Source organism: Bubalus kerabau, chromosome 19 (assembly GCF_029407905.1).
Source record: "Bubalus kerabau isolate K-KA32 ecotype Philippines breed swamp buffalo chromosome 19, PCC_UOA_SB_1v2, whole genome shotgun sequence".
NCBI lineage: Eukaryota > Metazoa > Chordata > Mammalia > Artiodactyla > Bovidae > Bubalus > Bubalus kerabau.
In genome coordinates this window covers 20,431,311-20,452,583 of record NC_073642.1, presented here as the reverse complement: position 1 = coordinate 20,452,583, position 21,273 = coordinate 20,431,311, and the positions used below count along the sequence as shown (strand labels likewise).

Below are 21,273 nucleotides of genomic sequence, written 5' to 3'. Positions count from 1 at the left end.
AAAATACCATGAAGAAAAACAAAACAAATCCTCGGGGCTACCTCCAGTACAAACTGGTTTGTGCCCCTAATCTGGAGCAAACCAAGCTTGCATGAGGGGGCGAGGGCCTTCTGGGTCCTCTCTGAGGGGGAGGCGGAGAACCGTGAGACCATGAATTGTCTCATGTACTTTCACCTCAAATCTGCTACAAAAATGAAATTTTAAAAAATCGTTTTAATTTTGAGAGACTTGAAGATTTGAGATTGTATGTAAGGATGATTCTACCTTACAACCCCAAAAGATAATGGTATGCAGCACAAGAGGCCCTAAACATTCATGGTTTGGGGCCAGACCAAACATGGCTCTGAGATTTTGGGATGAGGCAGTCTCCTGACAAGGGCGAGGGTGATGGGTGAGGAGAACCATTCTGGAGTGGCTGTGTTGTTACCCAAGTGTCTGACCATTGGTTCCAGCTCCACAGATCCTGAGCCTCAGTCGTCACAGGGCCCTGAGCCTGCTCCAGGAGGCTGACTTGATCCACCACCAGCCAGACCAGCACAGCCCATGGGCACTGGGGTGACACCTGAGACAGGGGCTTCTTGGAGGTCATGTGCTGCTGTCTCTGCCTCTGCCCACCACAGCTCTTCTCCACCTGCGTGGCCTTCTCTCTGGTGGCCGACATGGGCATTTGGAGAGGGGCCACAGGTAACTGGTCCATGTCCTTCTGGTGCATCTGCTTCGTTGTGACCCTCATCATCTCCATAGTCGACTAATGTGAGCTCTCGTCCTGCTTGCCTTTCTTCTGGTGCAACACCACCCTCCTCTGTCTCTCGGCCTCCATCATCTACTCTGTCACCTTTGTCCAGTTCCTGCCTGACGGTCCTTACCGGGACCAGGCCATCACTGCCACTACGTTCCCCTGTGTCGCATCTGTGTTACATGCCATGTAAGTAGTCTGCATGTGGATCACCTATGGGTTCAAAGAGACCTCCTGCTGTGTGCTCACCATGCCAGGCCTGCTGAAGGTGCTGGAGACCTTTATGGCTGGTTTCATCTTCACCTGCATCATCAACACCTCCCTGTACCTGCACCAGCCGGCCCTGGAGTGCTGTGTGGCCGCGTAGTCCATCTGCTTCATCCCAGCAGCCCTGGCCATCCTGCTGAACCTGGGCAAATGGCAATGCAGGCTGCCCAGCCTGTATCCCATTTTTCAGCTTGTGCTCAGCCTGCTCTCTGTCCTCCTCTATGTCAGCTCTCTGGTCCTCTGGCCGCTCTACCAGTTCAATGAGGAGTCTGGCGGACAGCCCCACTGGAATGGTGATATGGGCTGCATCAATGGGCTCAACTATGACATGTGCTTCTGGGACCAGCGACTGGCTGTGGCCATCCTGACAGCCATCAACCTGCTGGTTTACGTGGCTGACCTGGTGTACTGGGTTCGCCAGGTTTCTGTAGGGACTGAGGACCAGCCCAGTGTTCCTGATGCCCCCTGCTCACAGGAGGTATCCTCACCGAGCTCTGTCAGCCCCTGATGTCCTCTTCCTGGCTCTCCTCTATCCTTGCTTATGTACTTCTCCACTCATCTCACTCTCTTTTCTGTTTCCTTCCCTTCTGCTCTGTCTCCTTTCTGTCTTGTGTGGTTGCCCTCATTCTGTTTGCTTCTTTCTCTTGCTTCTCTCATTTTTTCTACATTTTTCTACCGCTTGCCCCTTTCCTGGTCATCCTTGCTTTTCTCATCTCCTGTGTCCTGACCACCTCTCCCCATTTACCTTCTCCTTATCACAGCAGCCTGACATAAATCAAGCTCCCACTCAAGATCAAATTCAAAAGTAAGATAGAAAAGTTTGAAAATAACCCAGGTGTTCATCTTTAGGATGCAGATTAATAAACAGTGATGTAAGGCAAGAGGGAATACACTGCAACAGTGATAAGTAGATATCTCCAGGATACATGAAATAAAAATAGTTAAGATATAAATCAACATGGAGCATACTATATTTTATATGATAAAAATGAGGGGAAATAATATTAAATACACCTGTATGTGCTTGACTTGCATCAAGGAGCACAGGAAGGACTCCCCTGAGTGCATTGGAATAGCTACGTGGGCCGGGTGGGGGAGGGGAACTGTGGAGAGAGTGGATGGGGCCACAGGTAGAAGTGAGGTTTCTCAGAACATGGCTTTTTCAGAATATTTTTATTTTGAACCAGGTAAAGATTCCCTTCTTAAAAAAACAAAACTTATTTTTGAAAACTATACCAACTGGAGAAGAAGAATCAGGGGATGGATAGTTGGCAGATGGTCTCCGTGCTCCCTGCAGCCTTCACGGAAAGGCTGCAGGAGAAGCTGAGAGATGCCCGCACAGGCCTGTCTCCAAAGCAGACAGAAGGGAGGCAGCTTGGGTCCAGGGGTCTGAGGAGGGGGAGCTGTGGTCCCCAATCCCCCCTGCTGAGTGGCCAGGGCCTTCCCAAGCCCTTTAGCACACACAGTTGGTGGAGAAGACCTCCCGTTGCCCAAGCCTCAGGCCCTTCCCTTGCTCCCTGCCTGGCCTGAGCTCCCTGTCTCCTGGGGCAGTGGCCAGAGGCTCCTTCCTCAAAGGCCAGCCAGAGCCTCCCCCAGGCGGGGTGACTCCAGCTGACGTCCTCCAGACTGTGTCCTGAGGCGCATCCAGAACACAGCCCAGGGCACAGATGTTTCCATTCTCTGGCCGGCTTGGAAAAATCACAGAGTAAACCTTCCTAGTCCACCTTTGAGTAGAGAGAAGGGAATCTGCTCTCAGGAGGCTCCAGGCACCTACCCGGGAGCCAGACATCGACTGCCAATCTTTATGGCCCTTGTCTGTGTCACTATCCTGTGGAAAAGTCTCTAGGAAGACTGATGGGCCGAGGAGATTCAGGCCATTTCGAATCAGTCCCTCCCTAGGGTCTGGACCCTCTCTGTTATGTTCTGGCTGGCTTGCCAATAGGAAGTGGTCTGGCTGGGATGGGAACTCGACCACAGGACCTCTGGGTGGGGCACTAGAGCCAGACCAGGAAGCATGGGAGCCAGGAGATGAATCCTGGACCCAGAGAAGAGGGAAGGGGCTCAGCATGTACTGAGGTTCTGTTCCCTCCTGGGGCTTCCTTGGTGGCTCAGATGGTAAAGAATCTGCCTGCAATGCAGGAGACTCATGTTTTATCCCTGGGTTGGGAAGATCTTCTGGAGAAGGAAATGGCTTCCCACTCTAGTATTCTTGCCTGGACAATTCCACAGACAGAGGGAGCCTGTGGGGGCTACAGTCTGTGGGGTCGCAGTGTCAAACATGACTGAGCTATTAACACTTTTCTTTTTCCGTTATGACTTGCTGAGCTTTGCAGATAGATAGACCTGTATTCAAATCTGGGCTCTGACAGGAAGTGACTGTGTAAACTTGAACAAAAAACATAACACACTCTCTGAGCCTCAGAATCATCATCTGTACAATGGGGATGACAATAATCATATCCCTGAAGATGAATGAAATGGAGGTGATGTCAGCAGGTCAGTCTGTTGGTGCTGAAAAGCATATTGGCCACTCTGTCCCTTTGGGTCTAAGGTACAAATCAAATCCAAGCAGATTTTAAGGTCCTAAACCCACATGCTGCTGCTGATGCTGCTAAGTCTCTTCAGTCATGTCCAACTCTGTGCGACCCCATAGACGGCAGCCCACCAGGCTCCCCCGTCCCTGGGATCTCCAGGCAAGAACACTGGAGTGGGTTGCCATTTCCTTCTCCAATGCATGCAAGTGAAAAGTGAAAGTGAAGTTGCTCAGTCGTGCCCGACTCTTAGCGACCCCATGGACTGGAGCCCATCAGGCTCCTCTGTCCATGGGATTTTCCAGGCAGGAGTACTGGTGTGGGGTGCCATTGCCTTCTCCACATGACTGTATTCAAATCCCAGCTCTGACACCTAAAGCTCTGTAATCAGGATCGGTTGACCTCTCTGTGCCTGTGAAAATGGGGACACTGAGTGCACAGTGCAGGGGCCTCTGGGAGGAACACAAGATTCCACAGCAGAGCTCGGCCTGCAGTGAGCACGACACATACGACCTCTTGTAACTGTTGTGTCCACAGCAGCCCCGCTGCAGCCCAAGTCCTCAAGGCCTCTTTCTCAGCTGACAGAACCTATGAGCTGTCACCTGAGGTCTCTTCTGGAGCCAGGCTGGGCTGGTGAGGGTTTGCCCAGTTGGTCTTTTCTGGGTCTGCTTCTGACCAGGAATGGAGAAGAGGTGGGGGTGGGGGAGCTTAGTTCAAGCCCATCTCCTCACCCCCGACTCCAGCCAGCATCTGTTTCCATAAATCCCTCAAGTGTTTGGCCCATCAGCCCAAACCACTGCCCCTAGTAACACTCCCATTGCTAGTGTGGGACCACTCCTTATGCAAAACCCTTAAAAGAAAGCCTGGTGTTCTTTCTGCTACTTCAGGCAGGAAATGCTTCTTGAATAGTCTGTTCCTGGACCTTGTCAGAGGCTGGCAGGACCCCAGAACCCTCCATCATCCCTCAGACCTTCTGCTCCTCACTCAACGGTTTTGGCTCCCCTGTGTTCTACTCCCCCCGGTCACATGTACTCTGATCCAGCTTTGTTCATGTGTCAACCACAATGTGCTTAAATATAGGCACATAAAGACCTCGTCTTCTAGCATCTTCAAGCAAATAGGATGGCTCAGCCACCAGCCCATTAGTAGGAAGTTGTTACTTTTGTATTGAAACAAGTCTGATATGTTATGAGTATATTATTATGGGGTATTATAAAAAGGAATGCAATATCCCACATTTACTTTCATGGAAAACACGAGGCTTCAAAGATAAACTCTAGAATATAGATCCACAAAGCAGAGGTGTCTTGTCTTTTGTTCACTGAAGTTTTCCCAGTGCTGAGAAGAAGGCCTGGTACGTTGCAGGAGTTTATTGAATAAGTCTTAACACGAGCGTACGACCTCAGGCTCCTTCCGGCCTGGACCTCCTGACTGGGATACATTCCATCCCTTCTGCCTTTAGGGGAAATGTTTAAGAACCAGTGATTCCTTTGTTTTCTCTTTTAATTCTCCCAACTTTCCCATGGCCTTGTTTGATGAACATCGCCAGGCAGAACAATTGAGAACCTGAACTCCCCCCCACTTCATATTTGAGGATGTCTCCATCATGTGAATCTTGATGAGAAACTGGGCCTCACCCTCAATAAGAAACTCAAAAGGTCAGGTAAATATTTGACCTGCCCCCCTGTGAAGTCTGGACACACACCTAAGGAGCAGGTGATACACAGACACCAGGTCAGATCAGATTCCTTCTGCTGGGGCCTGCAGTAGCATCCAGAGTCTGCTGCCAGGGGCCATGGTGCCTGGACCAGCTGCCCTTGCCTGTGCCCCAGCTGCCCAGCACCCCTCCTTCCTGGTCTAAGCCTGCTCTCAGGCCCGTCTCTCCCTAATACTTCTCTAGCAGCCTTCTAGTACAGTCGTTCTCTGCCTAAGTTGCTAGAGGTGTTTTCTGCAGGATGCAATCAAGAATCTTCTTTAAAAACTGGTGCTATCTGTAAAGCAATTATCCTTTAATAAAAAATAAATAAATGTTTAAAAACTGGTGCTATTATCTCCATTTTCTGGATGAGGAAACTGAGGCTCAGAGTGACGTTGACTGGACAGGACTACTATGTTCCAGGCTGAGTTCTGGTCTCTGTTTAGGGTTCAGGTATGTGTAGAATGTAGCAGGAAAGGCCCTGAGATGACCAAGAGGACCTGGAAGTAATTCTCAGTGACTGGAGGGAGGGAAGCGATGAAGCTGGAGAGGTAGAAAGGGGTGCGAACCTACAGGGCTTTGGAGGTGACATTGTGCGGTTTGAGGGAGCAAAGAAAAGCGGTCAAAGGTGACTTAGTTTGAGTTCAGCCCAAGCTGACTTTGAGGGCAAGAATGGAAATAGAGGAAGCAGTGAGAAGCTTATGAGGGGAGCACAGGTGAGAAGGCTGGATGGATCTGGACCAAGATCAAGTGGATGCTCTAGAGAGGCGGAAGAGTGTGTGTGTGTGTGTGTGTGTATGTGAAGTGTAGATTCACAGGATTTTGTGAAGCACATCTGTGAAGGTGATGCCATCAACTGAGATGGGAAAGACAAGGAAGGATCTGTGTGTGTTGGCGCTAGTGGGGTTCAGGAGATGGGACCAGACTTGGTGAGATGAGGCATCCTGAGACATCCAGAGGGAGAGATCAGGAGGCAGTTGCATATGACTCAGGGTCTCTGTAGAGATCAGTCTGGAGGCCAGAATTGGGGAGTTATCATCATACAGCCAATTCACTTCACTCAGCTCCAACGAATCAGAATCTCCTGGTGAGGGGTGGGTCACATCCATAGAGTGGCCTGACCTCCAACCACCTAAAATAGCAGCCTTGCCCATCCCTGCATTCCAATAACTCTCCTTTTCACCTGTTTTCCTTTTATCATAGTATTTATCACCCACTGACCTGATATTCCATTCTGAAGGAGATCAGCCTGGGATTTCTTTGGAATGAATGATGCCAATGCTGAAACTCAAGTAGTTTGACCACCTAATTCGAAGAGTTGACTCATTGGAAAAGACTCTGATGCTGGGAGGGATTGGGGGCAGGAGGAGAAGGGGACGACAGAGGATGAGATGGCTGGATGGCATCACTGACTCGATGGACGTGAGTCTCAGTGAACTCCGGGAGTTGGTGATGGACAGGGAGGCCTGCCGTGCTGTGATTCATGGGGTCGCAAAGAGTCAGACACGACTGAGCGACTGAACTGAATTGGACTGACCTGATATTACACATTGGTTCTCAGATTTTCCATCTTTTGTTCTAGAAGTTAAGCTCCAAAAGGGGGGAACTACTTGCTATCTTCTCCATTCTCTGTCCAGTGTCTAGAAAACTGCCGGGCACACACTTGGTGCACAGGCGTATTTGTCAACTGAGTGGAATCTTAAAGCCATCGGACTGGATGAGGACGAGGAGTGAGGGTGGGTAGCTAGGCATCGGGCCTCCTTTTTCCCAATAGAAGGGAGTTTATAGTGCACCTCCCCTTTAAATTAAAAAAAAAAATTCTGAAGGTCACTGATTCCCAATGGGCAAGAGTCCTGAAGCAGAGAATTTGGATCCTGGGTCCCACCTGATGCTCAGCCTCACACTGGCTGCCTAGAGGGCATCTTAAAGGAATTTGGGATAAGTTCCACCCCCAACCAATCTCTGGAGAATCAAAACAGGAGCTGGTGAAGAACCCCAGGGACTTGAAGACACCACCACGAACGTAGGGCTGGCTGATGCTGATACTGGTGGGGGCTGCTGATGAAGGCGATGATGAGCCAGTCACCATAGTTCTCTGGCCTCCTGAGCAGGCCTGGGAAGGCTGGCTTGAACCAGACCATGCCTCCAGGCTGGATATGATGCAGAACGCTTCAGTGGCATAGAGTACAGCAGCCACGAAGGCGATGCAGTGGCAGTGATGACCCTGTTTCGGGTGGAGCCTGGAGACAAGAACTTGATGTAGGTGGTGCCGAGGATGATGGTCGTTGAGAGGCAGGAGATGGAGAAGTAAAAGGCATGGGCGCAGAGAAAGCCGTCTCAGGAGAAGGGGAAGCGGGATCGGAGCCCACAAAACTCCCCTACCAGTTTTTAACCTTGCTTGTTTCTCAACCAAAGGCTTATGAATAGTTAAACAGAGTTCAATGTTTTCTAGTTTCAGTTTTGCTTTGCCAGTTAAGCTCTGTTTCTGCCTCAATTCTTTTTTCTCTAGAAAATAAACAATCACTGACCCATCGAACTGATATGCTGATCTGAACAAAGCAAGGACCACATGTTCTCAGCACAGAAAGGCTCCTGGTGGTTACTGTAAAGTCCCCCAAAATAGAAGCACAGCGCACCCCTGGCATGCAGCCTGCAGCCATTTCCTGCTTCCCTCCTCGTATAAATCCAGGCTGAGCCTTGCTGTGCTGGGAGTTGATTCTTCTGGGCAGTAAAACACCTTCTTGCTGGCTTCCTTAAGATAAAGCTACTTTGCTTAAACCCAAGACTTAGCTCTCTGTATTGGCTTCTTCAGCAACAAGCAGCTGGGCCTGACTTGGGGGACAATGTTGAGCGTCCAGGCAGGAGTCAGGTCCCCAAGTCTCCAGCTCCTCCCTTTCTTCCTAGAACAAGGTGCAGAGTGCCACTGGGAAGATAGGGTGGAGTGCCAGCTATTCCCAGGAAGATCTCTAGGTCTTTTCCAGCAGCTGCCGAAGTTGCTAGTTTCATGAACTTGCCCTGACCGCCCCCCCCCCCCAAGCCTTGCTCACAGGGTGCTTTCTCTTTCTGTTAAGAGAAGGAAACTGGCCTCTGAAGGAGCACGGAGCTCTTGACTGAGTGAGTAGAGGGTGTGGGTCCCAGGAGCCCCCCTTCCCACCTGTTTGTGTGTATTCTTTGCTGTTTGGAACTTTGGGGCCAGTTGGGCACTGCAGAAGTGGGAAATGGCTTGTTTGTGACTCTGTACCACTCTCTTCCCAAGGAAGAATTGCTTGTTTGTTTTAAATCTGTTCTGGGGGAGCCAGTGAATGGGGGGAGGGAACCTACATCCATCCCTTCTACAAGTCCACTGGCACGCATCTTGGCAGACTGGCAAAACTAGAGGTATTATTTCAGGAGGAGGGTCCCTTTCCAGGGCCTGAAACTGTGCTCTTGTCTAACACTTGGAAATGAATTGTCTGAGGAGACACATGCGCTGACAAAGCAAGAGATTTTTATTGGGAAACGGCGCCAGGGCAGAAAGCAGGAGGGTATAAGGAGACCCAGGAGAACAGCTCTGCCGCATGGCTCACAGTCTTGGGTTTTATGGTTATGGGATTAGTCTCCGGGGTGTCCATAGCCAATCATTCTGATTCAGAGTCCTTCCTGGTGGTGCCCGCCTTGTTCAGCCAGGATGGATGCCAGAGAGAAGGATTGCGGAAGGTGGTCAGACACATACTGTCTCCTTTCGACCTTTCCTGAACCCTTCCGGTTGGTGGCGGCTTATAAGTTCCGTGTTTCTTACCGGAACCTCCTGTCGTAAGACAACTCATACAAGTGGTTACTAGGGTTCCTGGCCAGGGTGGGTGGTTGTGTCAGTGTGGTTCCCCTAACAGTATGACCGTGTAATCAAGAAAAAAATGGTTTTCTACTTTTAATACAACCTTGCCCGTGTATGTTTTCAGTTGTGAAGAACATTGGTTCCTGCATGGATCTCTAAGCTATTCCAGTATTTTGCAGTTGGAGCTCTTTTGTCAAGATCTGGCAAGTGGGAGGGAACTCCATGTGCAGGTCTTCCTGTTACTCATAGTAAGGATTCTTCCAACAAGGGCACTAAATTAAAGGTAGAAAGGAAACGAAACTGTGAAAAGCCTGCCCCCTTTATAGAGGAGTCTGCAGCCAAGGGAGGGAGAAGAGGGGGTCAGCTTTTTAGGGAACTGAATCCAGCCCCAGCTCTGTGGTTCCGGTCCTGATGCCCGAGGCAGGTGCTGCCAGGGCATCTGTGCCCCCTCCCCCCACTCCAGTCCCTGGAAGGAGGAGGGGTTCTAGTGTGTTGGCGGGACACAGCCTTAGATCACCACAGTGTGAGGAAGAAAGGAGGTGTGAAGCAGTCTCTCCTTTTAAGACGGGTCAGATCACTTGATTTGGCCAGTGTGTCCCATGGGGTGGGGGTGGGGTGAAGGCGCACCAGGGGTGGATTTCCACTGAGACGATTCCCTGCAGGAGCTTTCAGTGCAGGAGAAGAGTCAGGGGCTGTTATTGGACATACAATCTTTTTCTCACCTCAGACCTACTAAACTGGAAAAAACCAAATCCTCCAAGTTGAGCCACAAAAAAAGGTAGAAATGTTTATTAGTATCTTTTTCAAACCACCGTCCAACATGGGCTGATGCACAGACGTGGGTGATGATTGTGTTCACAGTGGAGCAGCCGCACCTCGTCCCAGGCAAAGCCCAGCACTCATCTCTCGGTATTTGGCTTCTTGAGGGATGACCGGACAAGCCAGAGTTCAGTAACATGGGACAAGCTAAAGGGCCTCCAGAAGCCAAAAGAGGCAAGGAGGGACCCTCCCCTGGGGCATCAGAGACAGAGCAGCCCTGCTGACACCTTGTTTCAAAATGCTGACCTCCAGAACTGTGAGAGAATGTGTCTGCTGTTTTAAGCCACCAGGCTTGTGATAATTTGTTGCAGATCTAGGAAACCAGATTTAATTTCCAGAAATGAAAAATATATTCTTTGTCATATTTTTAAGAAAATTTCTCAGAAAAACTTGCTGACCTCCTACCCTAGAGCATGGTAGTCATTTGGATCCCAGGATCCCTTGCCACATCCTATGTCCCCGTGTCTGAGACTCACAGGGGAGGGTCCACTGATGCCCAAGGAGCCAGGAGGGAAGGAAATAAGGGGCTGGAGAGCACTAGGATCCCTGGAGAGGACCAGCTGCACCTGTCTGGGGCGGTGCAAAACAAGATGCTCTCGTCTTGAAGACGTGGTCTCATGTTGACAAAACAGGAAAAAAGATACAGATATTCCCTACAAACATGTATGCATGTATGCACAAACATGTATGCTTGTGTGTACACACATGTCTACATGTGATTTTACAGCATTTGAAATGTATTGAAGGCTGAGATTGAGGTTGAGGACATGGATGCTCCCTGGATGGAGGGGTGGACGCTCCTGTGAGCAAGCAGGAAGCTTGGCCATGCCGAAGACGGGAAACCAGTCACAGGAGAGATGATCATAGTCCTGTTTTATGTCAGTTATACATGAGAATGAGAGAAATATAGAAAATACTAAACAGAGATGAGGATGGAAAACAATATAAAGAAAAGAGGCTAGCAGCTGCTTATCTCCAGCAAGGCCACTGCCAAGGGAACCAAACCAGGTGACACTGTATCTCCTGAGGCTTGAAAAGGAGCTGTAATCCGAATTTTCATGTGAAATTAAAACAATGTGCAGCCACCAAACACTCAGGGAAGAAATAGTAATGCTAGTGATTCTACATCATTTTTTCATGAAAACACTGATGGAAAACTGAACACATCAAGAGTCCACCTGTAGTGCAAACTGGTTTGCAGCCCCTGATCTGCAGCAAATCAAGCTGCATGTGCTGATGTCCAGAGCCAGGGCCTTCTGGGTCCTCCGTGAGGGGGACGGGGAGGTAGCTGGCACAGATTGAGGGTTCCATGTGACAGGTTCTGATGAACCCGTCACACGCTTTTATTCATTTAATTGACACAAAGTTAGGTATAGAGACATTGAACAGAAGGGGAAACTGAGGTTCTATTGAGTAGCTTGCCTGATCATCCAGCTATGAAGGCTCTACTCCTTGTCACTCTGAGTGTCCATCCCATCTCACCCTTCTCTGCCCTTCTGGCACCTCCTCGTTCCTTCCTCTGTTCTGGCCATGACCTTCCCAGCTCACTGTCTTCCAGTCCACATGCCTGGCTGCCCCGCAGGCAGGGCTCAGCCACATTCAGGCTGTGCTATGACTGGAGCACCATGTCCAGGCTCACAGATTAGAGTGGAGGAGTGGCTGCTGGGAGACTCAGACAAACTTCCACTTCCTGCTTTCCAGGTGGGGGAACAGAGGCCCAGAGACGGCACAGGCCTGACCCAGGATCACGCAGTTGGAACCCCCATGCCTCCTCTTCTCCATATCCTCTCTCTGATGCATTCAATGGATTCAAAGCATTCAAGTTGTCTCTTATCTTAGGTGAAATTTCAGGGTGAGTTCAAGTAATTAAACTGGGATCAAACTGGGATACAGAGAGCATGACACTCCCTCCCTCCCTCACCCCAGTGCCCCTTCCCCACCCTGGCAGTGCCCACTAGGAGGCCAGCAGGCTCCAGGGCTGCCCTGCAATGGGGCTCAAGGAACTTTGTGAGTCCAGGGAGGTTCTCAGGTTTGCTCTGTTTCTCTTTCCAGCTTCAGCTTGTCCCAGGGTTTATTATCAGCAAAGGCAACAAGGCCCCTGATGGCAGGAAGCTGGCTGGGGCTCAGGCTGCTGGCCCTTCAGCCCTGGGGGCCTCTCAGCAAATAGTCCTTGGAAACAGGGCGGCTATCCCCGCGGAGGGGGCGGGCTGGGAGGAGCCTCATTCCCCCCAATACTGGACCCTGGAGGAGCCCCTGTGTGAGCAGGACTGCAGCCCTGGCTGGTGGGACTGTCTAGGGCGGTGACCTGGGCAATTCCGTGATCTCCAGGGTCCCTGCCACTCTGGCCACGTGTCCCTGTCACAGCCCTGAAACCCCTCCAGGCCCCTGTTCTCCTGTCTCAGTTCCAGTCCCGGCCCCTCCTCCATGGGAAGGTTGGCTCCATGCCTGCATCCCTTCTGGGTCAGAAGACCCCTACTGGGCTGCCTCAGGGCCCCAGGGATCCTAGGATCCCCCCAGTCATCTCCACTCTTCCCCACCCCCACCCCAGTCCCGGGTGCATTCTTAGGGTCACCCCCTCCCAGGGTTCCTGCAGGGGCCTCCTCTTTCAACTCCTGCACTTAAAAAGGGGTGATCATCCGTCCATCCCCACCCCCTCCCTGGATGCCCTGAAAGACTATACATCAGCCTCAGACACAGCATCCATGTTCATTTCCAATCCCTTCTTCCCAGCTTGGAAGCTGCTAAGAAGTCTCCCAGGCCAGGAGAATCCTGCTCAGGTAGGGCTTCTAGATCTTTCCAGGCTCCCACCTGGATGGTAGCCCTGGAGCCCAACACTATGTTAATCTATTCTGTGGTTCCTTAATGTCGCCCCAGCTTGGAGTCATGCTGGGTTGGGGTCTCCCTTCCTCATGAGGAAGCATCACATGTGAAGGCAAAAATGGGTGGAGGGGATTCATAACAGTCTCTACTCCCATGTCGTCCTGTCCCCACGGCCTTGCTCTCACCCCATGGCTCCTCCCTGTTCACCCCTGAGGCTGCCCTCCTCCGGGTGGGGCTCTGTCCCCTCAGACGGCAGCTCCTTCTAGTGATGCTGCGGGGAGGACAGGCCAGGACACGTGTGCCTTCAGGTTGCTGTAAAAGGAGGCCGCGGCCCTGACGGTGTCTCCTGTGTCCCAGAGCCCTGAGTTTTGGTCCTGGGATCCCACCCACGGGCCTGGTTGACCTGATGGGCTATAGAACAAAGTGCTCAAACCCATGGCTTTTTAATTTTTATCCTGGATTACCACTGCTCCGCTTTCAACCTTAGGGAAGGCACTTGACTCCTGGTTTTCCCATCTGTAGAACAGGGTTAGCACAACAATGAACAGTTCCTTTCTGAAAATCCTTGGGGTAAGATATTCTCCAGAATTCAGAATTTTTCAGTTTTGACAGGTGACATGATACATATACTCTATAGGACATGACACCCCACTGGGGTCTGAAAGCACTTTGGGATCAAACACGTTACTGTTTCAGCAAATGGACTTTTGAACATTTTACACTAAGTGAAATAAGAAAGAAGGAAGAAAGTTTAGTCCCTCAGTCATGTCCTACTCTTTGTGATCCCATGGACCGTAGCCTACCAGGCTCCTCCATCCATGGGATTTTCCAGGCAAGAGTACTGGAGTGGGTTGCCATTTCCTTCTCCAGAGGATCTTCCCGACCCAGGAATCAAACCTGGGTCTCCCACATTGTAGGCAGACGCTTTACCGTCTGAGCCATCAGGGAAGTCCATACAAAACTATAAATGATCTCCTGCCTGTTCAGCTCAGAATTGGTTACCAAACAATTTTTTTAATTGTTTTTCTAATTTGAAGGTTTGTGATTGTAGAGAAAGACCACAGTATACTGTATTTCTGTAGATATTGATGCGCAGCAAAAAAAACATAAAAATGTTGGTGGTTTGAGGCCAGATCCAACTCATTTGTGAGATGAGACAAGTCTCCTGACAAGGCCGAAGGTGATGGGTGGGGACAGTCATTCTGGAGCGGCTGTGCTCTTACCTGAGTGTCTGAGCCACTGGTTCAAACTCCACAGATCCCGAGCCTCAGCCCTCATAGGGCCTGACCCTTTTCTGATCATCTCACTTAATCCACCTTCAGATCTGGATCTTTCTCTGATGAGTCCTAAGTGAAGACCACGCCATATTGGTGACTCTAACCTGCCAGACCTTCACAACACCATGTCTACCAGGGGGATAATTCCTGACGAAGATGATGTGGACACACTGTGCTACTTCCTCCGCCTCCCGCAGGTGATCTCCATGTGTGTGGCCTTCTCCTTGGTGGCCAGCATGGGCAACGAGAGGGGGGCTATAGGTAACTGGTGCCTAGCCATCTGGTGCCTCTGTTTCACTGTGACCGTCTTCATCTCTATGTACGAGTGCTTTTACTGCGACTGGATACTACCTTTTTTCTGGTACAAATTACCCATCACCTATGCCTGCTATGCAACACTTTTCTGCCTCTTGACCTCCATCATGTACCCCATCTTCTACGTCCAGTACCTGCCTTATGGTCCTTCCCGAGACCGGGCCATCGCTGCCTCTGCGTTCTCCTGCATCGCGTGTGTGCTCTATGCCATAGATGTGGCCTACACATGGAAACACTATAAGTTCAAGAACATCCCCTGCTACGTGCACACATTACCAGGCCTGCTAAAGATTCTGGAGAGCGCTGTGGCTTGTGTCATCTTCGCTTTCATCAGCAACACCTCCCTGTACCTGCACCAGCCGGCCCTGGAGTGGTGCGTGGCCGTGTACTCCATCTGCTTCGTCCAGGTAGTCGTGGCCATGCTGCTGAAGCTGAGTGGCTGGGAGAACAGACTGCCCCTCCAGCTCCCCATTTTCCATCTGGGGCAGACCGTACTCTCAGTCCTCCTCTATGTCAGTGCCATGGTCCTCTGGCCACTCTACCAGTTTGACGAGAAGTTAGGTGGACAACCCCACTGGTACACTGATATGAACTGCATTGATGAGCTCACCGACTATGGTTGCATCTGGGACCAGCGACTGGCTGTGGCCATCCTGACAGCCATCAACCTGCTGATGTATGTGGCCGACCTGGTGTACTGGACCCGCCAGGTTTCGCTGGACTGAGCACCAGCCCAGTACCCCTTATCCCCTCCACTCACAGGGAGTGTATTTGCAGAGCTCTGTTGAACCCTGATGCCCTCTTCCTGCTTCCCTCTCTCCCTCCTCACGCCCTTCCCGTTCATCCCGCTCTCTTTTCTGTTTCCTTCCCTCCATCTGCTCTGTCTCCTTCCTATTTTCCTTGGTTGCCCATGTCCTATTTTGCTTCTTTCTAATCTTTTTACATTTGCTGCTTTTTGCCCCTTTTCTGGTCATCCTTGGTTTTCTCGTCTCCTGTGTCCTGACCACCTCTCTCCATTTTCCTTCTTCTGATCCATCAGGACCTGAGACTCCTTCCTTCTCTGTCCACCGCCCCCTCCCACCTCCTGAGGTGCTGACTCCACAGCACACAGCCCTGTGCAGCTGTTCACACCCTGGACCTCGGGAGGGGCCTCATTGCCAAAGTGTGTCTGTCCCCCCTGGGTGCCTTAGTTGCTGTGTGTTTCTGGGGTGGGAGTGACAGTGAGTAGCTAGGCATTGGGCCTCCTTTCTCCCAATAGAAGGCAGTGTATAGTGCACCTCCCCTTTAAGTAAAAAAAACATTCCGGAGGTCACTGATTCCCAATGGGCGAGAGTCCTGAAGCAGAGACTTTGGATCCCTGGGCCCAGCCTGATGCTCAGCCTCACCTGAGATTGGCTCCAAAATTCTTCCTAGCTTACTAAACCCTGGCTGCCTAGAGGGCATCTTGAAGGAATTTGGGATGACTTCCACCCCCAACCAGTCTCTGGAGAATCGAAAAAGAAGCTGGTGAAGAACCCCAGGGACTTGCAGACACCTGGCTGCAGTGTTGGTGAGGGGCAGTGATGGCCTCCTGCCTCAGTGATCACAACTGCAAGTCCTGCCTCTGCAGGGAGAAGAGCATGGCCACTGCAGCCTTATGTGATGCTAGCCTGAGATTATTTTTTTCTTTCCTTTTCTGTCTTCTGGTCAGGAAGCCAATAATTATTGGGGGACTTGTTCTTAAAGAGAAAGTTTCTTTTCAGAATTTCTTAGGCAGGTGGTTTGGGGGTGGGGGTGGGGTGGTTGTTGCTGCCTCCATTGCCAAAGGAATTGCATTGCTTGAGTGTGAGGTGACTCGTATGTGTGTTTCTGTGTACCTGAAGCTCGTGTGTGTGTATCTGCTTTCTGCTGCTGCTTCCTGAGTTTCTGGAATCAGGTAAAATAAATATATAATTAAAAATTTTTTTCTAGATCTTTTTGTTTCCATCAGCCTCTGCTGTCAATCATCAGGAAAAGACTAGTACTTTTTCTCACACACATAGTGTTCTTTTTAATCTCAGTATAAAGATAAAGAGCGTCATCAATGGCTCAGCAGTAAGAATCCATGGGCAATGCAGGAGACAATGCAAGAGATGCCAGTTTGATCCTTGGGTAAGGTAGATCCCCTGGAGAGGGCATGGCCACCCACTCCAGTACACTTGCCTGGAGAATCCCATGGACAGCAGATCCAGGTGGGCTACAGTCCATGGGGTCACTAAGAGTTGGACATGACCAAAGCCACTTAGCATGCATATAAAGATGAAAGGGAAAAAAGCAAGAAACAAAAAGCCCAGAACAAAATCCACATATTCTAATACCCCAAGTTGACCTAGAACTCAAAAAAGCCCTAGTCAGTTTTCACCCTCACCCAAATCTATGTTTTTGAGAATCACTCCCACTGACTCTCCACCTCCATCTGGACCAGAGCCTGGGGATGTGGCCCAGCCTGTGAGGCAAGAGGTTGGGCCCCACCCCAATGTCAACATCCTGCCCGCTACCTCTTAAAGGGGCCATGACAGCACCTCAAGGCCTCTCTTTAAAGACGTGTACTGGTGTGGATGTTCAGTGCACCTGTGTGTGTACATGTGTGCGTGCTCATGTCAGTCAGTCAGTTCAGTCCGTCAGTCGTGTCTGACTCTTTGCGACCCCACGAACCATAGCACGCCAGGCCTGTCCATCACCAACTCCCGGAGTTTACCAAACTCATTTCCACTGAATCGGTGATGCCATCTAACCACCTCATCCTCTGTCGTCCCCTTCTCTTCCTGCCTTCAATCTTTCCCAGCATCAGGGTCTTTTCAAATGAGTCAGCTCTTCGCATCACCTGGCCAAAATATTGGGGTTTCAGCTTCTACATCAGTCCTTCCAATGAACACCCAGGACTGATTTCCTTTAGGATGGACTGGTTGGATCTCCTCACAGTTCAAGGGACTCTCAAGAGTCTTCTCCAACACCACAGTTCAAAAGCATCAATTCTTTGGTGCTCAGCTTTCTTTATAATCCAACTCTCACATCCATACATGACCACTGGAAAAACCATAGCCTTGACTAGATGGACCTTTGTTGACAAAGTAATGTCTCTGCTTTTTAATATGAGGTCTAGGTTGGTCATAACTTTCCAAGGAGCAAGCATCTTTTAATATCATGGCTGCAATCACCATCTGCAGTGATTTTGGAGCTCCAAAAAATAAAGTCAGCCACGGTTTCCACTATTTCCCCATCTATTTGCCATGAAGTGATGGGACCGGATGCCATGAGCTTAATTTTCTGAATGTTGAGCTGTAAGCCAACTTTTTCATGCTCTCTTTCATTTTCATCAAGAGGCTCTTTAGTTCTTCTTCACTTTCTGCCATAAGGGTAGTGTCATCTGCATATCTGAGGTATTGCTGTTTCTCCCGGCAATCTTGATTTCAGCTTGCTTCCTCCAGCCCAGCGTTTCTCATGACGTACTCTGCATAAAAGTTCATGTGCCGCCCTGCAATGACACCAACAGCCCTATATAGTAACTGGTGATGAGAAATGCACCACAAGCCTTCTTCTCCTGTTCGCAGCCACAAAGCCTCAACCCCAGCATCCTAGCGTCACCAGGGCCAGAGGGGCCAGACAAGCAGAGCTCCGGGGGAGAGGAGGGGAGGGACCCCACTGCTGCTCCTCACTCCTGTACTGAGGTGAAGCGTGTGATCCTCACCCAGGGGCTGGAAGGATGGAAGGGAAGGACTTCCAGGAGGTGGTCCCTGTGGCAGGAAAATCTTAAGCAACAATGAAATAAAATTCCTATTTTAAGACAAAACAAGAAAAATTTAAATGGAACATTTTGGGTCTGTCTGTTTCAGATTCTTCCCTCTCCTCTAGTGTGCATATTTCATCTGCATTATGCCTTAACCAGACCTCTTCAAGAGAAGAAATACCCATTTCACCACAAGGGTGACATTTTCTAGAGGTATCCATGTAACTTCTTAGAAGATAGCACTGCTAACTTTCTTAGGACCTGATCAATGTCTCTAACTGTACTACTTGTGTTCTGCTTATTTTAAGGATTCATGCCTTATTTCTTGTATTAACAGATGTGTGATTAAGAATGTGATGAAAAATTAATGGTGACTAGGCCTCTTGAAATGATTCATATAATGTAAATAGTTTATAAGATCCAGGATTGTAATGCAGTGACTATTCCCATATGGCTCTGTGATAAAGAACCTGCCTGTTAATGCAAGAGACTTGGGTTTGATTCCTAGGTCTGGAAGATGCCCTGGAGAAGGAAATGGCAACGCACTCCAGCATTCTTGCCTGGAAAACCCTATGGACCGAGGAGTCTTGTGGGCTACAGTCCATTGGTGTCCAAGAGTCAGAGACGACTTAGCGTCTAAACCACAACAACAGCTCCAGATATGGGAATAAGCAACAGGAAGGAACCATTTGCTCAGGACTTGAGCCCAGACCACCTTTTTTCTGGGAGCCTTTTTTGTCCTCATTCAGTCCGATGACTTTAAGATTCCACTCATCAATAGATATTCTTGTTCCCCAAGTGTGTGTGTGCCAGGCTCTATTCTAGACACTGGATAGAGAGCAGAGAACAGAACCAAGAGTTCCGGCCTCATGGAGCTTGCACTCTAGTACAGGAGACGTGCACATCAATACATAACATCAGTCAGTGGGCTATTAATGCCACGATAAAGGGAACACAAGTGAGTTATTGGAGTGCCTGTTGGTGGCAGGGGGGCAAGGCTGCTCCATGGATGTGACGTTTAAGAAGAAACTGAAAGAAGAGTGTAGGCCGAGTGAGGACAGCTCCCCAGTTCCTGTCTCCAGAGCTGATCTCTACTGGGATCCAGAGTCATATACACCTGCCTCCTGATTTCCCCCTCCAGATGTCTCAGGACGCGTCACACTCCGTATGTCCAGTCTCACCTCTTCAATCCCCCACTCCCAACACACGCTGATCCTTCCTCATGTTTCCATCTCAGTCAATGGCACCACCTTCCCAGATGCTCTTCACAATATGCTCCTGAACCCACCCACTCATCTTCATCTCTAGATCACCTGGTCCATATCCATCCATCCCCTCACCTGTACTCCTGCCATAAGCTTCTGGATGCTTCCTCTTTTTCTATCCTTTCCCTCAAAGATTGGTTTGAATTAAAGTCAAAGTACGATACTCTGAAGATTTCTGTTTGCTCCCTTAGGAAGGAACACAGACTCCACAACATCACCCACCTGCAAAGCCCTGCAAGATCAGACCCCTTTCTTCCTCTCCAGCCTCCTCCCATGCCTCCAGCCACTGACAACTGTTTCCAGTTCTCTTGGTCATCTCAGAGCCTTTCACCATTTATGTCTACATACCACCCCCCAACCCTCAACTGAGACCTGAGTTCAGCCGGGCTCACAGCAGTCCTGTGCTCAGTCTATGCTACTCTAGGTCTCAGTTTGCTCATCCAGAAAATGGAGATAACAGCTCCTGCTTTTATTCCTAAAGGCTGTTAACTGCACCCTCCAGAGAACATCTCTGGCAGCATAAGCAGAGAACAACTGTACTAGAAGGATACTGGGTAGCTTGGAGAACTGCTAGAGAGGGACCAGCCTGAGAACAGGCTCAGACCAGAAATGAGGGTGCTGGACAGCCAGCCCACAGCCAAGGGCACTTGGTTCAGGCCCCGTGGCCACTGGAAGCACACACTGGATGCTCTACAGGCCCTGCAGAAGGAATTCTGGTCTGTCTTTGTTTCCGTGTATACCTGTTCTTGTGTGTCCAGGCCCCAGTTGTGGGACAGGTCCAATACTTATCTGGCCTTTTCTTTCTTGAGGCTTCCCTGATGGCTCAGACAGTAAAGCATCTGCCTGCAATGTGGGAGACCTGGGTTCGATCCCTGGATCAGGAAGATACTCTGGAGAAGGAAATGGCAACCCACTCTAGTATCCTTGCCTGGAAATCCCCATGGACGCTCGAGCCTGGGATGCTACAGTCCATGGGGTCGCAAAGAGTTGGCCACGACTGAGCGACTACACTTTCCTTTCCTTTTCTTTCTTATTGAGGGTCAGGCCCAGTCTCTTCCCAGGTTGCACACATTATGGGATTGTCCTCAAATATGCTGATGAGATCAGGTCCTCAGTGATTTCCCTCCTTGGAGATATCCATCACAGAAGGTCAAGTGTTGTTAGGAGGATTAAATGGGACAAAACATGACTCAGAGATTCTCAAATATTCCCCCAAAAGGCAGAAGGGATGGAATGCATCCCAGTTAGTAGGTGCAGGCTACAGTCTGAGCTCTAAGCACTTGTCGTATTCATTTCAGAAACATTTGCCGTGGGCCAACAGGGCAGGTATTGACATAAAAGTTAAGAGAGGTGTCACACACAGCACACTCCTGCAGGCTAACCACTGTTCTGGATGTTTTGTTCCTCCCAGCAGCCCATGAACTATGCACTCAGTGTCCCCATTATCACAGACCCACAGTAGGTAACTAGACCAAGATCACACGGTAGGAAGTGGCAGAGCTGGGATTTGAACCCAGTCATGTGGGTGCAGGATCTTATACTCGGATTGTCATTAATTTGTACCTTGTATTGCACAAAGATAAAACAGCCAATATTTTTTAGCACCAACAGTCCAGCACCTCCTTGGTGGCTCACTAGGTAAAGAATCCACATACAATGTGGGAGACCTGGGTTCGATCCCTGGGTCGGAAAGATCCCCTGAAGGAGGTCATGACAAGAATCAGGACCAGGCATAACTGGGGAGACAACCGTGGCCACTGGATCTGTCTCTCACTCTGGGTTTCCATTTCCTCCTTCACTGCTTGGGATCAGTCCCTTTGTTCTCTCCCAGCAGAAGGAACATTGCTTTCCCTAAAGGAAACACGAACTCCCCAGTCAGGGCGAGAGTATATTCGGGCTGCTGAGCTGGACTCTGAAGAAGTGGAAAGTCAAGAATGTGCAGGAATAAGTGAGTCTGGGAAACCTCAAACTGTAGGGGCACCTGGAAG

General features: G+C 50.0%; 1 protein-coding gene and 1 pseudogene across 1 annotated transcript; both read left to right on the top strand.

Annotated features, from left to right (window-relative positions):
• Window positions 1-297: 297 nt before the first annotated feature.
• Window positions 298-1,511, top strand: LOC129634353 (myeloid-associated differentiation marker-like; annotated as a pseudogene).
• Window positions 1,512-11,629: 10,118 nt separating this feature from the next.
• Window positions 11,630-16,137, top strand: LOC129633870 (myeloid-associated differentiation marker-like). The gene is made up of 2 exons (XM_055555830.1): window positions 11,630-11,715; window positions 14,006-16,137. The coding sequence occupies exon 2, from the start codon at window positions 14,086-14,088 to the stop codon at window positions 14,998-15,000; it is 915 nt and encodes a 304-aa protein (XP_055411805.1). The 5' UTR covers window positions 11,630-11,715; window positions 14,006-14,085; the 3' UTR covers window positions 15,001-16,137.
• Window positions 16,138-21,273: the final 5,136 nt, after the last annotated feature.

Bases quoted from the DNA above. Each gene is read 5' to 3' on its own strand.
- LOC129633870 (XM_055555830.1), top strand. From the start codon at position 14,086: ATGTCTACCAGGGGGATAATTCCTGACGAAGATGATGTGGACACACTG.